This window comes from Marmota marmota, unplaced genomic scaffold (genome assembly GCF_001458135.2).
Source record: "Marmota marmota marmota unplaced genomic scaffold, marMar, whole genome shotgun sequence".
Lineage (NCBI taxonomy): Eukaryota > Metazoa > Chordata > Mammalia > Rodentia > Sciuridae > Marmota > Marmota marmota.
Window position 1 is genome coordinate 11,679,806 of NW_026000119.1, and position 19,268 is coordinate 11,699,073.

Genomic DNA, 19,268 nt, shown 5'->3' on the forward strand with positions numbered 1-19,268 from the left:
ATATATATATATATATATATATGTAATTTTTTTTTTCATAATTCTTACGGTACATGATTTACTTTTACCAATAAGCCATTAAAAAAAGTCATAACAAGTCTTATACATACTGAAGATCTACTAAAATATCTCTGTTTTTGAAGTTTTCCCTTATTGTTCTAGGCAGAATTTGCTATTTTACTAGGCCTTTAGAGCACTTTGAACTTGTTTTTTTATGTTGCATTGTAATCTATTTATTTGACATGTTTAGAGTTCTTCAAAGATGGGTATCTTATTTAAGTTTGTATCGTATTTCAATATTTGTTTTTGCATTCTATCAGAAGAAAGGCACTAAACGTCTGACATTTGTATAATGGACCATATTAAAATCTAAAGCTCTTACATTTTAGGAGGCATATAACTTTACCTTTATTTGCCACAACTTTTAGACTTTAAATTTTCCCAAGAAAATAATTCATGTTTCCTTATATTTTTTATTTTATAAAAAGGAGCTTGTTTGAGAGATGAGAGAATGTAAGTGAGGTCCACTGTGTTAGCTTTTTGTCACTATGACCAAATACCAAAGAATAACAACTTAAAAGGAGGAAATATTTATCTTGGCTTATGGTTTCAGGTTTCAGTCCATGGTTGGCCAGCTCTATTGTTTTGGGGAAGAAAGCCTCTCACCTTATTGAAGTGAGAGGGGTAGAAAAACAAGTTCACAAAGGCCCTCCCACAAGAACACAGTCCCTCCAACTAGGTTTCACTTTCTACAGTTTTCACCGCCTCCCAGTAGTCCAGCTATGAATACCTCAATGTATTAATCTACTGAGCCTGAGCCTTCATTATCCAATCACTTCCCAAGATCTCCACCTCTGAACATTGCTGTTCTAGGGACTAAGCTTTCAGCACATGAGCAGTTGGGGGACATATTTCAAATCCAAGCTATAAATTTAATGATTCAGGAAGATCCCGGAATAGAGATTTTCACTGTATTTGCTGCTACCTAATATAGAATTATCAAATAGTGAGATCTTATGAGATGACCTAACTAACAACAGCAAAAGGCAATATTTGATTATGAATTTATCTAGGTAGTATATAGAACGGCTGAAAGTCATATACCTGCCCCATTTTAAATAATTAGTTTAGGAGCTGGGGCTGTAGCTCAGTGGTAAAGTGCTTGCCTCTCATACTTGAGGCATTGAGTTTGATTCTCAGCACCACATAAAAATAAAGGCATTGTGTTGTGTCCATCTACACCTAAAAAATAAATAAATATTTAAAAAAAATCAGTAAAGATACTGTGTGTTCATTTACAACTAAAAATATATATATATTTAAAAAATTTTAAAAATAATTAGTTTAATATGAAAAGGATTGTTATTTATTCTCCTTTTTAATATATTAATGGAGAGAATTAATTTTCAGAGTTTTACTTTCAATCCTATTTCATAAATTCAAGTTGATAAAATTCTTATCCAGTTTTTTTTCTTTGGATGGGGATGCTGCTGGGAATCTAACCCAGGGCCTTGTACATGCTAGGCAAGTACTATTCAAATCTAGGTTTGAATTCAACATCACATATGTGATCTCACATGATTGCACAAACTTTATGTCATAGATTTTAGTGAAGGATTCAGTCTTTAGTATGAGATAGATGGTATTATTTCATTTTATGGATAAGACTAAGAATTAGGTTAAAAATATGCTAAGGCCACACAAAAATAGATATTTGTACTTCTATTTTAGTTTTTCCCCCCTTTCATGTCATGTTCTCAGGTGACTTGTATAGCTAAAATACTAGTTTCTACTTCAAGAAAATATAAAACAAAGATTATAATTACATTCTGGGTTTATAATCCCAGGAATATCATTAAACATTTGTAATCTGGGGCAAACTTGTTAATCTTTCAAGGCTTCAGTTTTATTTATAAACAATTTGACTCCATGATCTTTAAAGTCTCTTCTAACTTTAAATTTCTCTGACTTTAAAGTATTATATTGGGGCTGGGGGTCTTGCTCAGTGTTTAGAGCATTTGCCTTGAATGTACAAAGCCTTGAGTTCAATCCCCAGCACTGCAAAATGATTACAATTCTGTAAACTGTTGCATCAATTGGAAAAGATAGCACAAGCTGTTCTAGTCATTCATTTATGTAATCATTAAGCAAACATTGACTGTCTATCATGTGGCAGGTTGTGCTTAGGCTTTAGAAGTACAAATAGAATATAAGCAGTTCATTTCTGGGGAAACCTGTGGTCTGGTCTAGGGAAAAAACATTTGAATAAACAAATTCAATAAAGTATTACAAGTACTTTGATATTATCACAAAGTATAGTGAGACACATAAAGAATGGTTATTTTTACCTTGGAAAGGTCAGAAAAGGCTTTAAAGAGAAAGTAAATATCACTCCTGGTTTTGAATAATAAATAGATAGTCTTCTGGGTGCCAGTTAAGGAAAAGATGTTCAATTCATTTATATTTACAGAATGCCTGGTCTATACCTCACATTGTGCTAGTCCCTGTTAGTGCATAAATGCTTAGTTACAGTGGCACTATAATCCCAGTGAGTTGGGAGGCTGAGGCTGAGGCATGAGGATCACAAGTTCAAGGCCAGCCTCAGCAACTTAGTAAGATCCTGTATCAAAATAAAAAGGGTAAGGATATATTTCAGTGGTAGAGCACCTCTGTGTTTAATCCCCAATACCACAGTGGTGGTGGGGGGGATGCTTAATGTACTCCTTTAACCTATCTTAAGACTAGTGGCATAATAGATTATTTTAAATTATTGTATGCTAAGTAATGATAGTATAAATATGTTGCAGGAACATGAAGTATTTAAAAAAAAAAAGGAAGAGAAAGGGTTGATCCTGGGGGGCCTTCATGCTGAGCCAAGGTTTTACCCTATAAGGCAGTTAGTGCTTCTCAAAGTGTGAAAGAAGTGGTCACTGTGCAGCAGCAACATTAGCAGTCAGTTAGGAACTTGTTAAAAATATAAACTCTTGAACCCACCTCAAGGCTACTGAATCAGAAACTCTGGGGGGTGGTCAAGCCTAGCCATCTTTTTTTAAGTTCGTTAGATGATTGTGATTCATACTAAATTTGTGTTGTTGTTTTTTTAATTGTGAAGGTATATAGCATATATTTGTCATTTTAACCATCATTAAGTGTACAATTCAGTGGCATTTATTGAAGTTTTATGGAGATAATGGGAAGTTGTTGAAAGAATCTTTTATTTAGATTATTCTGCTGACAATCTGAAAGCAAAATGGCTTTTAAGTAGTAAGAGAGGACAGAATTTCATTATTCTCTAATTGGGTAGTATTTGATGAGGGCCTGAAGTAAGACTGTGGCAGAAGGAATAGAGAGAGAGGAGTAGGACATTCCAATCAAGGAAGAAGTTGTTAAGGTAGACAAAAAGGGGAGAGACTTTTGAACACACTGGGTTTTGAAGTTCTTGTAGAACAATAACCAGAAATGTGGCTTAGAAATGTGGATTGGGCTGAGCACGGTGGCACACGCCTGTAATCCCAGTGACTCTGGAGGCCAAGGCAGGAGGATTATTAAACTCAAAGCCAGCCTCAGCAATTTAGTAAGGCCTAAGTAATTTAGCAAGACCCTGTCTTAAAATAAAAGTAAACAATTTTAAAGAAGAACTAGGGATGTATTGCTCAGTGGTAAAGCACCCCTGGTCTCAGTCCACGATACTGAAAAAAGAAAAAATGAAATGTGGATTGGAAGTTATTAGGATACAGTTGGAAGTTAAAGGGATGAACTTTTCCTGTGTGAACATAAAGTATGTGAGAAATGGGCCAAGATGGATCCTGGAAAATAGAAGGAAAGAAAAGTTAGGAGACAAAAAAGAGACTTTGGTATTACAGATATCAAGAAAGCAAATAATTTAAAAAATAGGATGATTAGTGTATCGAATGTTGCATTTGTGCCCATTAAGAAGAAATTAACTTAGGAGTTGGTTGATTTTGTTATGACCTTAGAAAGAAGTTTTACAGAGTGGATGAGGGTATAAACCATACTGTAATAGGATGTTAGTAAGCAGAAATAGCTAATGTTCCTATTTTTTCAGAAGTTCAAATGAGGGAGGACAATTAGATTTGATTTCTAGTAACATTACATTGAATATTATCCAAATAATTCATCTTTTTTTTTAACCAGTCTTCAAAATTTGGACTTTTTAAAATATTTTCTCACACTAATTTAAAAAAATTTGGAAGCTGTGATTTTAATCTCTATCTTGTGGCTTTATCTGTAGGTGTGCTGTTTTGTGTAGGTGGTCGAGGTGGATCTGGTGACCCCTTTCGAAGTATTGAATGCTATTCCATCAACAAAAACAGTTGGTTCTTTGGACCAGAAATGAATAGCCGAAGGCGACATGTGGGTGTAATCTCTGTGGAAGGTGGGCCTACTATTGCCTAACATCACATCACAGGATCACAGTATTCTTTTTAAAAATTTGTGAACTTTGAGAACTTCTTTCTTTTTGTCAGATATTTTTAATATATCAATAAAATATTTTGGTAGTGATTGTTTACTTTGTGTTCCAGATGCTCAGTATAAAATCTGTTGCATATAGGTGTATAATGTTGAGATGAGATGAATATCTGGGAAAAGGGAGATAATGAATTAAAATAAACTATCTGAGTTATATTTGCAAAAAATTAAACTAAGGAAAAATGTTTATTGAAGTAATTATAAATGTGTATCAGCTTCTTTCCATAACTAATTATTATTACTGAAATCAGATTTTTTAACTCATACTGAAAATGAATTAATTGCATGGATAAATTGTTACAAACTTTTAAAAAGTAGTTTTCCCCCTGATTATATAGTATGAATACTTTTTGGGGAAAACATAAAAACATTTAATAAAAATTAATAATCATCCCAAGCACCTGTACATAACCAGTTAACATATTAGTATATGGTCTTTCCCTTTTTTCTGTGTTTCATTTAGGAAAAAAAATTGATCATATTGTTTTGGCAGTTTTATACTTTCTTTAAACAACATGTTTAGAGTGCTTTTTAATTTTATTAAGCATTATTTGAGAGCATGACAGTGATTGCATTTACTAAACCCTAGAGGGTACTGTTTGAGTGTTTAATAACTTCATAAAGAATAACATGTTTAGCGAAAGTATACATTGGTTTTCATTTGAGTACTGAAACATGATCATAATGATCATGATGTTGATGTGAACAGCAGTTGTTGAATATATATATTATGACATTCTAATTATATTGTTTATATAAAATAACATTAATATCTATTTATTTGGAATCAAATGAAAATACTTCTTTATTTGACAGGTAAAGTGTATGCAGTAGGTGGACATGATGGAAATGAACATTTAGGTAGCATGGAGATGTTTGATCCTCTCACTAATAAATGGATGATGAAGGCATCAATGCACACAAAGAGGTAGATCAGCATGGAAATTTCTTTTGAATTGACAGAAAATAAAGTTTCTAAAGTTGAAAGATCTATTTTAAATTTCTATTTTTACATACTTTACCTTCTTAAATACATTTTATTAAAGCATCCCAAGTGATGCTTTGTTATAACTTTTATATTTTTTAAGAATGAACTCACATTTTAGCATACTATAATCATGGTTTTCACTTATATCTGAACATTGCTTTTTTAAAAAAACATTTTTGTTAGAAATACTTTTAGATTTTTCAGAAAAGATGCAAAAAATAGTAGAGTTTATATGTATCACTGTTTCTCACCTAAAAATAATTTTGCCCCTTCTATGCAACACTTGACAGTGTCTCCAGAGTTTGGGTTATTAGTTTGAGGGTGGGCAAGTTGCTACTAGCATCTAGTGGGAATAGGTCAGGGATGCTGCTAACAGTCCTACAAATGTTCAGCAGTCCCCTGTAGCAAAGAATTTTCTAGCTCCAAATGCTAGTAGTGCCAAAGTTAGAGGATACACCTTACTGTATTCCCTTCACCAAACTTTCCATAACGTTAACATCTTACACAACCACAATATGATTGAAATTAACATTGATACAGTGCTATTAATTAATCTACAGACTCTATTCAGCTTTTGCCAACTTTGTCCACACCTGATTAAACTTCTAGTTGATTTTCCTTGTCATTTTATTTGCTGATAATTCAACAAATATGAATAGAAACAGACAGTAGGTATTTTTTATCTTGTTCCTTATCTTACTGGAAATGTCTTAGTGTTTCTCTTTGTAAAATAAGATGCTGACTTTAAAACTAAGGCACATATATTTTGTCATGTTAATAAGATATCCCCCAGTGTATGTTTTCTTTACTGATTTTAACATGAGATTTAATATTTTAAATTCTCACCTACAATAAATTAAAATATATTAAGTAGTCTAAAGGTATATGATTTAGTACTCTAGCCTGTTCAACCTTTGGATGGGAGTAGATAAACATATATGTATGCTTATATTTATAATATAAATTTATATAAAATACATTTAATTAGTAGGTAAGTGATAGATTTCTGTTTTCAGAGATTCTCTACATATAAAAGGGAGAAGGGTTATGAGAATGCCTAATGTAAAAAGAGTCTGACAGATTAAAAAAGAGTTATTGTAACAGTTTAGTCAAGAAATAATGGTAGTTTGGAATAAAGTGATAAAAATTGAAACAGAAAATTCAGTTTCTGACTTAAGCAATTACATAGACAGTGGTGCTATTTTTAGTATTTAATTTAATTTAATTTTATTTTATTTTTGTACTGGGGATCAAACCCAGTGGCACTCAACCACTAAGTCACTTCCCCAGCCCTTTTTTTGTATTTTATTAAGAGATAGGGTCTCACTAAGTTGCTGAGGCTGGCTTTGAATTTGTGATCCTCCTGCTTCAGACTCCGGAGCCACTAGGATTACAGGCAGTAGTGCTACTTCTGACTGGATTAAGCAAGTTAGTCAACCACATAAAATTTTTGTTTGTCTTTTCATGGAGTTATGTTAGTTTTCTGTTGCCATATAACAAATTACTACAAAATTAGCTTTAAATAACATCCATTTATTAGCTTATAGTTCAGAAGTCCTGCAGGTTTGCTTGGGCTTTTAGAAGACCAAACCAATGTGTTGGTGGGGCTAGACTTTTATCTGGAGTCTCAAGTGAAAGAAGCTTCTTCTAAGGTTATTCAGTTTATTGATAGAATTTGACTTCTGGTAGTTATAGGACTGAACTACTTATTTTTACTGGCAGTTGGCCAGGGTGAGGAGATCTTTCCCACATGTTCCCCTGTATCTTCAGTAAAGCATCAGCATGCTGACCCCACATTGTTCCTTGAGTTTCTGACTGCAAACTGGAGGATCTCTCTGCTTTAAAGGGCTTGTATAATCACAAGACTAGGCCCACTCTGGCAATATTCCTTTTGCCATATAATGTAGCATAATCACTGGGTAACACCAGGAACTGAAGATCATGGGGGAGCATCTTGAAATTCTGCCTCCAGCAGGGAGATGGACAGTGGGTTTCATTTCAGATTAAAGTTAAGGTTGAAGAGCCAAAAAGACAGATGTGAGGTTTAAAGTGAAAATATGTCTGAATGTATATTGAGTCATCTAACATAATCCATGGAAAGAATGAGATTGCTGAGGAAAGGTAGTATAGGGTGCTATGAGGGCTTAGAACCAGAGCCTTAGGGAACTTTCTAACTTAATGATGGACTTTGTAACTTAATAATGTAAACATGCACATGTTCATACAGATAAGCAGTATTTTGTAAGTCACAGCATTATACCTCAGTGGAAAGAAGCAAAGGAGACTAAAAATGAATGAGATAACATTATCCTTAATAATTCTTTCCTAGGGATACTCTTTGGTAAACGTAGAGTTAGAATCTGGAGTAGCCACTTTTGTGCGGATTGAGCATTGCTGTTCTGAAAGTCTGAAATTAAATATGCTCTAAAATCTGAGACTTTTAAAGCAGCACCCAAAAAGTTTTTAATTTTCATATTAGGGATGTTACACCTGTAAAGTCTATGTTGATATTCCAACAGCTGATATACTTCTGGTCTCACAAATTTCAGATGAGGGGTGTTCAACCTGTAATAATACAGAGCACTAAAAATGGGCCAGGCAGTATTCTAAGTGCTTTACCTATATTAATTCATTAATAACAGATGTGTCTCAGATAAAGAAGCAAGATAATTGAGGTTTATGAAATTCTCTACTGTTGGGGATGTAGCTCAGAGTTAGAGTACATGCCTAGCATCTGCAAGGCCCTAGGTTCAATTCCCAGTCCTGCAAATAAATAAATTACAACACTACTTTATTTTCAGCTTTAGTGACAGATAATAGTTTTAGAATATTCCAATTTTTTATTGGTACAGTGTATTAAGAAATTGAAGCTTGGCATGGTGGCTCAGGCTTATAAGACCAACAGATCAGGTGGCTAAGGCAGGATGATCAGAAATTTCAGGCCAGCCTCATGAACTTAGTGAGACCCTGTCTCAAAGTAATATTTCTTAAAAAGGGAACTTGGCATATAGTTCAGTGATAAGGTGCTTACCTATCATGTTCATCTCTGGATTCAATCTCCAGTATAGCAAAAAGAAAATAACATTTTTCTGATCATGATTATAATAAATTAGTCTTAAAAGGAGCTGAGTCTCTTCCTTCCCATAAATGAATGAATGAATGAATGAATGCTCTTAAAAAAATAAAGGATTGTGCCAGGCACAGTAACACATGCCTTTAATCCCAGTGACTGGGAGGCTGAGGCAGGAGAATCATAATTTTGAGGTCAGCCTGGGAAATTTAGTGAAACCCTGTCTCAAAAAAGGCTAGGGAATGTGGCTCAGTGGTGGAGTGCCCCTGGGTTCAGTCCCTAGTACTGCAAAAAATAAAATAAGTAGATAGAGCATTGTGACATAAAGCTTGTAATATAAAAAATGAATATTATTTTGTGTGATGGTGTGATGATACTCTGTAATAAAATGAGCTCTGTAATAACATGGATGCAGAAATGAGAATTTGGTTTTTGATCTCCATAGCAAACTCTGTCATCCCATTAGCCCCTCAATTTTACAATTGTATGTTTTACTAAAAAATTGATTATTTTGGACTCTTTTTATACTATTTTGTTGGGTTTTACTTCATTATTTGATATGAGTTTAAAGTAGCCTATGTAGGCTACACATTCTTGGAGTTGCACTCTGGAGCTATCTGTTTAGAAGCTTTGATAAAATTAAATGACTTGCATTAGCACATTTTTTTTTTTGGTATTTTGTTTTCCTGGAAACAACCCAGATGCCAAGGTATATTTTATTGCTTTTGCAGGCGAGGAATTGCCTTAGCTTCCTTAGGAGGACCAATTTATGCAATTGGAGGATTAGATGACAATACATGCTTCAATGATGTGGAGAGATATGACATAGAATCTGATCAGTGGAGTACAGTGGCACCAATGAACACTCCCCGTGGAGGAGTTGGCTCTGTGGCTCTAATAGTAAGTTAATGTGGCAACTTGCCCATTGAATTGCATTGAATCACATCCATAATCAAATAAAGAAAGGTCTGATACAGTCATATCACTAGTACACAGTTATTGATTTTATGCCATATTATTTTATGAAATACTTCTTTCTTGCACATTGTGTTCTGCTATAGGACCATATGTAAATCAATTCAAATCTAATGTCATATGTTATATTTGTTTTTCTCCATTTAGAACTATGTTTATGCTGTAGGAGGCAATGATGGAGTGGCTTCTTTATCTAGTGTAGAGAGATATGATCCACATCTGGATAAGTGGATAGAAGTTAAAGAAATGGGTCAACGAAGAGCAGGCAATGGAGTTAGTGAGCTTCATGGTTGCTTATATGTTGTTGGTGAGTGGATTGTATTTCTCTAAATGTAGCAGGATATACAACAACAAATATCATGAAATAATGCAGTAACAAATTATATTTAACCTTTAGAATCAGTCCTGAGATGTGTTTTTGAATTCTTAAGTTTCATATTCATGTTTTTTTATGTAAATCTTCATCTTTCACATTTAAAACTTCTTTTTCTAGTAATAGAAATATACCTAAACTAGGGGATTATATGTAGATATATATACTTCTAAGGCTTGTTTTTCTCTATTGCATTTCAAAGGAAATTATGTTGAAACTTTTAAGTAAACATATAGATATGTCATGAATAACAGCTGTGCAATGTTTTGTTTTGCTTTTTGACTTACTAAAACACTGAATTGGAAGAATATCAGTGCAGTACTTTTTTAAACCCTCCTATGCCAGTCACAGTAGCATACACCTGTAATCCCAGTGGCTCTGGAGGCTAAGGCAGGAGGATCATGAGTTCTAAGCCAGCTTTAGCAAAAGTGAGGCTCTAAGCAACTCAGTTAGACCTTATCTCTAAATAAAAACAAAATGGGACTGGGTATGTGGCTCAGTGATCAAGTGCCCCTGAGTTCAATCCCCTGTATCTGTCCCCATCCCCCCCCACAAAAACTTACTATGCATTCAAGTAATCTGGAAATGAGGGGTCCTATAGTTTCTGTATTTCTGACAGCTCCCAAAGGAAGGTCAGCTTCATTCACATTCAGTAGCAAGGCTTTAAATGATTATGAAATGGAAATAATAATGCCCATCTTTCAGAATTATTTTAATTATTAAAGGTAATATATGTTTTATTCTAAGAATTAGAGGCAATGTATGTTAAATATCTCAAACTGTCTGGCACTTTGTAATTACCAACAAATGAGTAGTTGTGTTGTGATTAGTAATCCCTTCCTTTACAGATGAGGAAATGAGTTCAGAGTTTATCACTAGCATATGTCACACTTAACTGTGTGCATTGTTTGTATTATGTAATTTATAGTGTTGTTTTCTTTCCTTTTTTAAAAATGGGGTTTCACTGTGTGTTGCCCAGGCTAACAGTGAGAATTTACAATCCGTGTACCTCAGCCTCCCAAATTGGTAGGGTTATAGGCACAGACTATTGAACCCAGTATAACTTATAGTTCTTAATAAAAGAATGGAATATTCTTAATGTTTAAATATATGCAAATAGACATTATACTGACTCTTTAATTGCTCATATGTGTTCAAGAAACAGGAAATAGCACAATTTACCTTTAGATCTCACCTGATTATCACAGGGGCTCTATAAGGAAGTCAGAGACTCAAACACAGTGACGAATTTAAAGTCACATGGCTAAACAAGAGATGAAATTTGAACTTGGTTCTGTTTGAATCTGAAATTCTTGCACTGTTGCCACCATCCTCAGCTCCCTGTTTCCCTAGATATTGGTACATTACACATCAACAGGATTTTGTCATGTTTACTTACTGAATCTTCTGGGCCTTTATAGTTAGAATAGACATGGTAAACATTTAAGAATTACTCAGGTTGGACATTAAAAAAACCCTTATTGATCACTTATGTCCTATTTAGCATTCTACTTTGTCTCTTCTTCTGCTCTACATTATTTTTACTTTTTTTTTTTTGGCATTGCTGGGGCTCAAACCCAGAGCCTTGTGCATTTTAGGCCTGTGCTCTACCACTGAGCTATATCTCCAGCCCTGCCTTGAATTTTTTTTTAATATTTATTTTTCAGTTGTAGTTGGACACAATACCTTTATTTTATTTATTTTTACATGGTGCTAAGGATTGAACCTGGGGCCTCACATGTGCTAGGTGAGTACTCTACCGCTGAGCCATAACCCCAGCCCGAATTTTTTATTATTATCAATTTATGTACATAATCTAGAGAAATGATATGCAATCAGTGAAAGAAGGCTATGGAAAACATAACTATTAAAAACTTTTTTATGTTAACATGAGCAATAATTAAAACTAAATGATTACAGTGAAAATTTTATAGTGATATTATTATACGTTGATCAAAGTCAGATCACTCTCAAAAACTGGAAGATTTTATTTCAATTCAGTTGATTTAATAAAACCTATTAGAGAAGAGCACTTCATTTTTTTCTTTTTCCTTTTTAAACTGACTTTGTTTATGAAGATAATATCAACACTCCTGTTCTCAGGAAAGTAGGTGGAATCACCAAAGAGAGAGATTATTCATTTAGATTTAGAGGAAGCCAAAAAAAATAGAACACTGTTAAAATAATAGTCTGTATTTAACCCTCAGAAATATATTAACACATTGTTAAACTGATCTATAGAAAAAAAAGTCATCATTTGGAATATATAGGAGGAAGATGTGGTTTTGACAAAAATTGGTGAGAATTCGTAGTCTACCATCTAATTGTGCTGGCAATAATAGTATGTAGGAGAACAACTGAAAAACTTCAGCTTATATCTGGATTAACCATATGACCTAATGTAGTTTATTTCTTCTCAAGCCTTCTTACTGTTTTAAAAATATAATAAACAGAGAAAGAATCTTAGTCTTGCCTGCTTCAAGAAAGGTCAGGACAAGTTATATGAATGATTACTTTTTTTCTTGATTTCCAAATTGCTTAAATAAGGGGACTCCAATTTTACCCACTTTTAGATTTTTAATTCTAGTATTGAGGTGAAAATACTAATTAAATTATTATAAGTTGAATTGTAGAAAATGTCTAGTAATAGTTTTTGGTGGTAAATGGGTATTGGGATAAATTTTTTTCTAGTTTTCTTTAAACTATTCTATATAGTTTTAAAAGATTGGGCTATAGAAGCTATTGAATTAAGATTTAGTAGTTAATTTCTATGAATGGTAATGCTATTTTAAAATATTTTTTATGTAGGTGGTTTTGATGATAATTCTCCTTTGAGTTCAGTTGAGCGATATGACCCTCGAAGCAACAAGTGGGATTATGTGGCAGCACTTACTACTCCCAGGGGTGGAGTGGGGATCGCAACAGTGATGGGAAAAATCTTTGCAGTCGGTGGTCATAATGGCAATGCATACTTAAATACAGTAGAAGCATTTGATCCAGTGCTGAATAGGTAATTTACATTTTTTTCTCAATGGTATAGTCCAATAACAGATGACTCCCGAGTGTTATAACACTGTAGTGTTATAACAATGTGTATGGTTTCAAGTTAAACTTTCTTCCTTCCCTACTCCATTTATAGTGTAGTCCTTCCTCGAAACATGGGTAATGTTCCAGATGGGTGCCTACAACCACAGATACGACCAAACTATATATGTATTGTTTTCTCCTAAACATATCATGATAGTTTAATTTATAAACTAGGCACAGAAAATACAAACAATAACTAATAATAATAATAATAGAACAGTTTTAACAGTGTTCTATAATAAAATTGCCAGCACCACTGTTTTTGTACTTTGGGACCATTATTAAGTAAATGAAGGTTACTTAAATACAAGCACTTTGATATCACCACATTTAATTTTAATCTGATAACTGAGGTAGCTACTAAGTGACTAATGGATAGGTAATGTCTATAGAGGATGTGCTGGACAAAGGGCTGATGCATGACCCAGTTAGGACAGAGTGGGACCATGTAAGATTCATCATATAGTCAAAACATGTCCAATTTAAAACTTGTGAATTGTTTAATTCTGGAACTTTCCATTTAATATTTTCAGACTGTGGTTGACTGTAGGTAACCATAGTGGAAAGTAAAACTTCACATAAGGGGAGACTTACTTTCCTGCTAGGTATAGTTGTTAACACAAAACTTTGAGATATCTTATCACCCTCTGGAAGCTTGCTATCTTTTAAAATCAGTTCCACAATAGGAAGTTTTTGTTGTGGTGGTGGTGGTGGTACTGGAGACTGAACCCAGGGCTTTGTACATGCAAGGCAAGCACTCTACCAACTGAGCTATATCCCCAGCCCATAGGAAGTTTTTGTCTTTGGTATTTTGAACAAAGAAAATTATACTTTGTTTCAATATAACATTCTTTCTCTGTCTTTTCAGGTGGGAACTTGTTGGATCTGTGTCTCACTGCCGAGCTGGAGCAGGAGTAGCTGTGTGTGCCTGTTTAACTAGCCAAATTCGAGATGTGGGTCATGGATCCAGTAATGTGGTTGACTGTATGTGATTTGAGTTCTAGCCACCAACAATATATTCATAAACCTTGATAGGCAAGAAAGACAACTAAGATTTTGATAATGATCTCCTTTGAATTTTAACTATATCCAAAGTCTTATTTAAAGGTTAAATGTTATATTATGAATAAATGCAACTTTTGGAATTATAGCTAAAGAATTATTAATTATAAAGTTAAATTTCATACTTTCTACTTTAGCAAATGGAGGAGGGAAGGAAGACAGTTTAATTTGAAACCATATCTACTTTGGAAAATGTTTAAAGTAGCACCAAACCCTTGAAATCTTCGTTGGGATGATTCAAAATTTAATTTGTTGAGTTTTACCGTTCCTATTGCTTAAAGGTATTAACCTTTGGTACTGTGAATTTTTCTGCTCATCAACACAATATGAAACCTGCTCCTCCTAGAGATCACTTCTACTTGGTGCTGATCAGTTTATGTCTTGCTTTTTTTTCTTTCTAGATGTTGATTTTTAAAATTTCTTGGGTATTTACAAAAAGTAGAAAATGTTTTTGTATTTTTAAATACCACTTGGCTCTATTCTTGAAAGCTCTGAGAATACTGTATAAAAAAAACCTTGATTTCAGTTTGATTGCTAGAACGCCAAAAGACTTAACTGTTTTAATTCCATCTGAAGGAGCTTACAATTTTGTTTTTATTTTGTTTTGTTCTCCCATCTCATGCAAAAGTGAAGCAGAGGAACTATTTGAGAAGATTTTAGATCAATATTATTCTAGTGCCCAGTTGAAGACCTTGAAGAGTGGTGTAGATTATATAACTTCTCAGTAAGGAATCTGAAAATATCTTTAACTTTCTTCTTTGATTTCATTTTGAACCCAGGATTTATTATCTTCCTATTTTGTTATTTGCAGCTTTCCTGGTTTTTCTAATTGTACAGATCTGAATTTATTTATTTTCAAAAAACAAATACTTTTTTTTTTTTTTACAAAAATCCTTTTTAAATTTAGTTTGGCTGATTATGTAAGTTCATCATTAACCAATAAAACATGATGTTGATAAAAAAAGAAAACTTGCAACTATTGTTTTTCTCATTATGTTTGATACCTCCAGTGTATTTATTAAAATTTAGTTGACAATATTTCTATAAATTAATTTGAAGCCTGGATATTGATAAACCTGATATCACAGCTCTTCATTGTTTTAACTAGCATTATAAAATGACCTGTTTATTATATGTACATATTTTTATAAATATTTATTAAGAACATTAAAATATCCTGTTTTATATTTGCAGTATAGTTTGTCACCTTTCTTCTAGCTGTTTTTAAATTGTTTTTGTCATTCCTTAGGATTTATTATGGTTCACTGCTGGGAAGTTATTTGATTTATAAGGAAGCTGAAACATTAAGAGATATTTTCTCCATCCATTCAGCCCTTATCAAATGGGATCCTGGACTTGTCAGTATAGTAGAACAGAATGACATATACCAAAAGTCAATGCCTGTTGAACATATCAAACCTTAAAAAAAAAAAAAAAAAAGGCAGCTTAAGCTGGAGATAAGCATCTTTGATGAAGCAAGTTAAAAAGTTCCCAAATGACTTTTTTTCTACTTTCAGCCTGTGGACAAGTTCTTAAGTCATTGGCTGAATCTGAACTAGTGTTCTTTAGTATAACTATTTTAGCCAGTCCCCAAAGCATTTAACTCTAGAGCATTTATTGGACCGGCTACAACTGAGTGGATGTGATGATTAAATTTCAAAACCTGGCTTCAAGTATCTATTTCTCATGTCTGATGGAGTTTTTTTGTATTATGATGCTTGTCTAGCTATGCTTACTCTATGTATATTTGTTTTCTGTGCTGAGGATCTTATTGTTTCCTATGATTATTTTTTTAAATCATTTTCCTTAACATATCTCTGTTTCTATTATGCGTATGGAATTTGGATGTTACATTTCCATTTCTGATTTTTATTATACAATGGTCATCTAATCAACAAAGTTGTTACTCTAGTTACCCATAAAATAGGATAGACTCCTAATTAAAGTGAAATAAAGGGAAAATGTGACTTTTTGTTACATTATATACCAGAAGTCAGAAGCATAGCCTTGAAGGACCTGACAACAATAGGAAAAGATAAATAACAGTCAGTATGCAGTGTTTGTTGAATAAAAATACATTCTTTAAGATATGGAATGATTTAAAAATAAAAGCAATTAAAATAAAATTAAATTAAATTAAAATTTAAAAATATAAGGAATGAGAATCAGGCTGAAAGAATGGTGCGGTTGAAAGATTATATTCATAAGAATGAAGAAATGGAAGAAGATGACTACTTGAGTATTTGTGAAGCATGTCACTTTAACCTCGGATGTTAAGGTTGTTGCTGTGCTGGAGTATTATAACACTAACTTATAAATGTTTTTAAGAAATTACTACAGGGAAATTTATCACTACTTCTGATTTTTCATGAAGGGGAAAAACATAGCCATTTACGTCCCAATAATTTTTTTCAAAGGCTACTAAAGTCTAATATGAAAAGTTATAGAAATGTTTGTAACTAATAAAACATAAATTCGATTCTAAATGCATTTTCTCTTTATCATACAAATCACAGGAAAAAAGCAACAAATAAAGTTCTCAAATTTACTATTTATTAACATAGTTGATATAATTTCAACAATCTCTTATCTGGACACTTAACAGAATTATAAGTTTAGTAAAATTTGGGAATAAAGAGAATGAGTAATACTCATTAGAGGGAGTACATAGGTTTTTCAGATACTTTGCAAATAATTAGTTGTACAAGAACATAATGAAATTAGTCCAAAATGATGTCAAATAATTTTGTTTATAAAGTGCTTCAAATTGTTTTTGTTTTAAAGTGCAATATAGGGTAAATCAATACCTGTTGAAATTATAATACTCCAGCACAGCAACATAATAATCATATGTATTACCAAGTACCTATACTAGGTTCAAATCAGTGCAGTTTATTAATTCAAAACATATTGCATCTATATGTTAATAGGAACTTCTTTCTACAAAGGTCTGTGTAGTTTTCTCATTATTTGCTGTTATGGAATCCTATCAAAACTATGTAATTGTTTATTGTCCATCCCTCAAATTCAAAATTGATTTAGTGGGTTGATTGTAATATTTTTGTCTTTATATAATAGATTTTTATTTAATTGAAAGTTTTTTGTGACCTTTACAAAAATTAAAGGTTAAAGGCAACTAATGTAAGCTGTTTCACTATTTTTTAAAAAATATTTTTTAGATGTTGATGGACTTTTATTTTATTCACTTATTTATATGTGGTACTTAGAATCGAACCCAGTGTCTCAAACATGTGAGGCAAGCACTCTACTACTGAGCCACAACTCCAGCCCCTCACAATTCTTAAAATATTTTTTTAGTTGTTTATAGACCTTTATTTTATTTATTTATACGCAGTGCTAAGAATTGAACCCAGTGCCTCATACATGCCAGGCAGGTGCGCTACTGCTGAGCCTCAGCTCCAGCCCTTGTTTTTCTATTCTTAAGCAATTGCCTCTTCAGACTTGTACTGAACAGAAATGATACTATCTATATGCATTAAGATGAATGTTTGTCCTTCCAAGTAGTAACCTCTGAAGCTCTGACGTTTTAAGTAATGTTGCCATTGCTAAAAACTTATCTGAAACTTGTCTTTGAAAATAGCTATTTGTAAGCCATTCAGGAGAATTAGTCTCATCATAAATTTAATGTTGACCAGAATCTTAACTTGATTATGGACCTGTGTAATTTCTTCATTAGACAAGACTCCAAAAGTATTTTGTGACTATTTCCATAAGTGAAATCTACCGTCAGTGAAAAGTTTTCCTCTGCTGGCAAAATATTTTCAAAAGTAAACAGCCCAGTGAAAGATTTTTGAGACCATCCTGAGCAATGGTAACACCAGTGAAAGGAGTATATAGTAACCTCTTTGAAGGGCAACTTTATTTGAATGTAAAAATTCTGGGGTTTTTGTTTTTAATTTTTTTAAGGTTTCACTTGATAACTAAGCTTATCTACTACTGCAGAGCATAGAACACAGAAAAATAATATTCCCAATAAAACACATCCAGTTGTCTAGACAGTGTGACATTTTCAGCTTGACATGGTAAGATGATCATAACCTTGACATAGCATAAATATCTGCCATCTCATGTAAAAATTCCTTACATTTTCCTCCAATGTCTCTTTTTGGATCTGTACTTGATTTTATTACCAGTTTTTATCTGAATCTATTGGGGAGTGGGATTCTTTTGCTTTGGTTTATTTTGGTGCTGGATTGAACCTAAGGCCTTGCATATGTTAATAGGCATAGGTGCTACCATGAAGCTACAACCCAACCCCAAGAGTTCGTTTTTTTTTTTTTTTTTTAGTTTTCGGTGGACACAACATCTTTGTTTGTATGTGGTGCTGAGGATCGAACCCAGGCCGCATGCATGCCAGGCGAGTGTGCTACCGCTTGAGCCACATCCCCAGCCCCCAAGAGTTCTTAATTTCAGTAAAAGTGGGGAGTTTTGAGTTTTGTGGGGGTTTTTTGCCTTTTTTTTTTTTTTTTTTGGTACCAGGTATTGATCCCAGGGGAACTTAACCACTGAGCCATGTCCTTAACCCTATTTTATATTTTATTAGAGACAGGGTGTCACTCAGTTGCTTAGCCCCTTGCTAAATTGCTGAGGCTGGCTTTGAACTCAAGATCCTCCTGCCTCTGCCTCCGGAGCCGCTGAGATTACATGAACGTGTTTTGATTGATGTTATTCCAGTTTGTTTTGTGAAATACCCCTTATCTTTTGGTCCATTTTTTTTCCTTATTTACTTAAAGAGTTCTTTGTAATATTCAGAACATTAATCTTTTTGTCAAATTTTTTTGTAGTTATACATCTATTCTCCCATTTGTGGCTTATCTTTTCACTTTTTTTGGTAAACAAAACAATTTTAATATTTTTAAATGTTTTTTCTATGCCTTAAGAAATTTTCCCTGTCCCACGGTGATAGTTTTCTAAAAATCAACAGTGTCTAACAGGATCAGGGATGTAGCTCAGTAGTAGAGCATTCATGAGGCCCTTGACTAGATCTCAGCACTGAAGAAAGAAAAGAAAAATATAAGTCTCAGGTCTTTATTCTACCTGGAATCAATTTGTGTATGTGTGAAATGATAAAATCACTCATCTTTTACTATGTAGATAACTAGTGTTTCTCTGCATCATTTATTGACTAATCCATCATTTCCTCAGAAACTTTAGTTACATGCAAATTTTCATGGAAGTGTCTCTTTGGGGACTTCCTGTTC

At 33.2% G+C, this 19,268-nt stretch overlaps 1 protein-coding gene across 5 annotated transcripts in view; it reads left to right on the forward strand.

The window, feature by feature from the left end:
• The window catches only part of Klhl8 (kelch like family member 8), a 41,996-nt gene extending 26,765 nt beyond the window's left edge, over positions 1–15,231 (forward strand). For 4 of the 5 annotated variants that reach the window (XM_015499149.2, XM_015499150.2, XM_015499152.2 and 1 more), the window contains 6 exons: positions 4,253–4,396; positions 5,308–5,419; positions 9,281–9,449; positions 9,672–9,831; positions 12,706–12,907; positions 13,853–15,231. In XM_015499149.2, coding sequence (XP_015354635.1) covers positions 4,253–4,396; positions 5,308–5,419; positions 9,281–9,449; positions 9,672–9,831; positions 12,706–12,907; positions 13,853–13,976 — 911 coding nt within the window. In that variant the 3' untranslated portion in view covers positions 13,977–15,231. The remainder of the gene's footprint in view (positions 1–4,252; positions 4,397–5,307; positions 5,420–9,280; positions 9,450–9,671; positions 9,832–12,705; positions 12,908–13,852) is intronic. The other variant, XM_015499151.2, reaches the window with a different exon arrangement.
• The last annotated feature ends 4,037 nt before the right edge of the window (positions 15,232–19,268 follow it).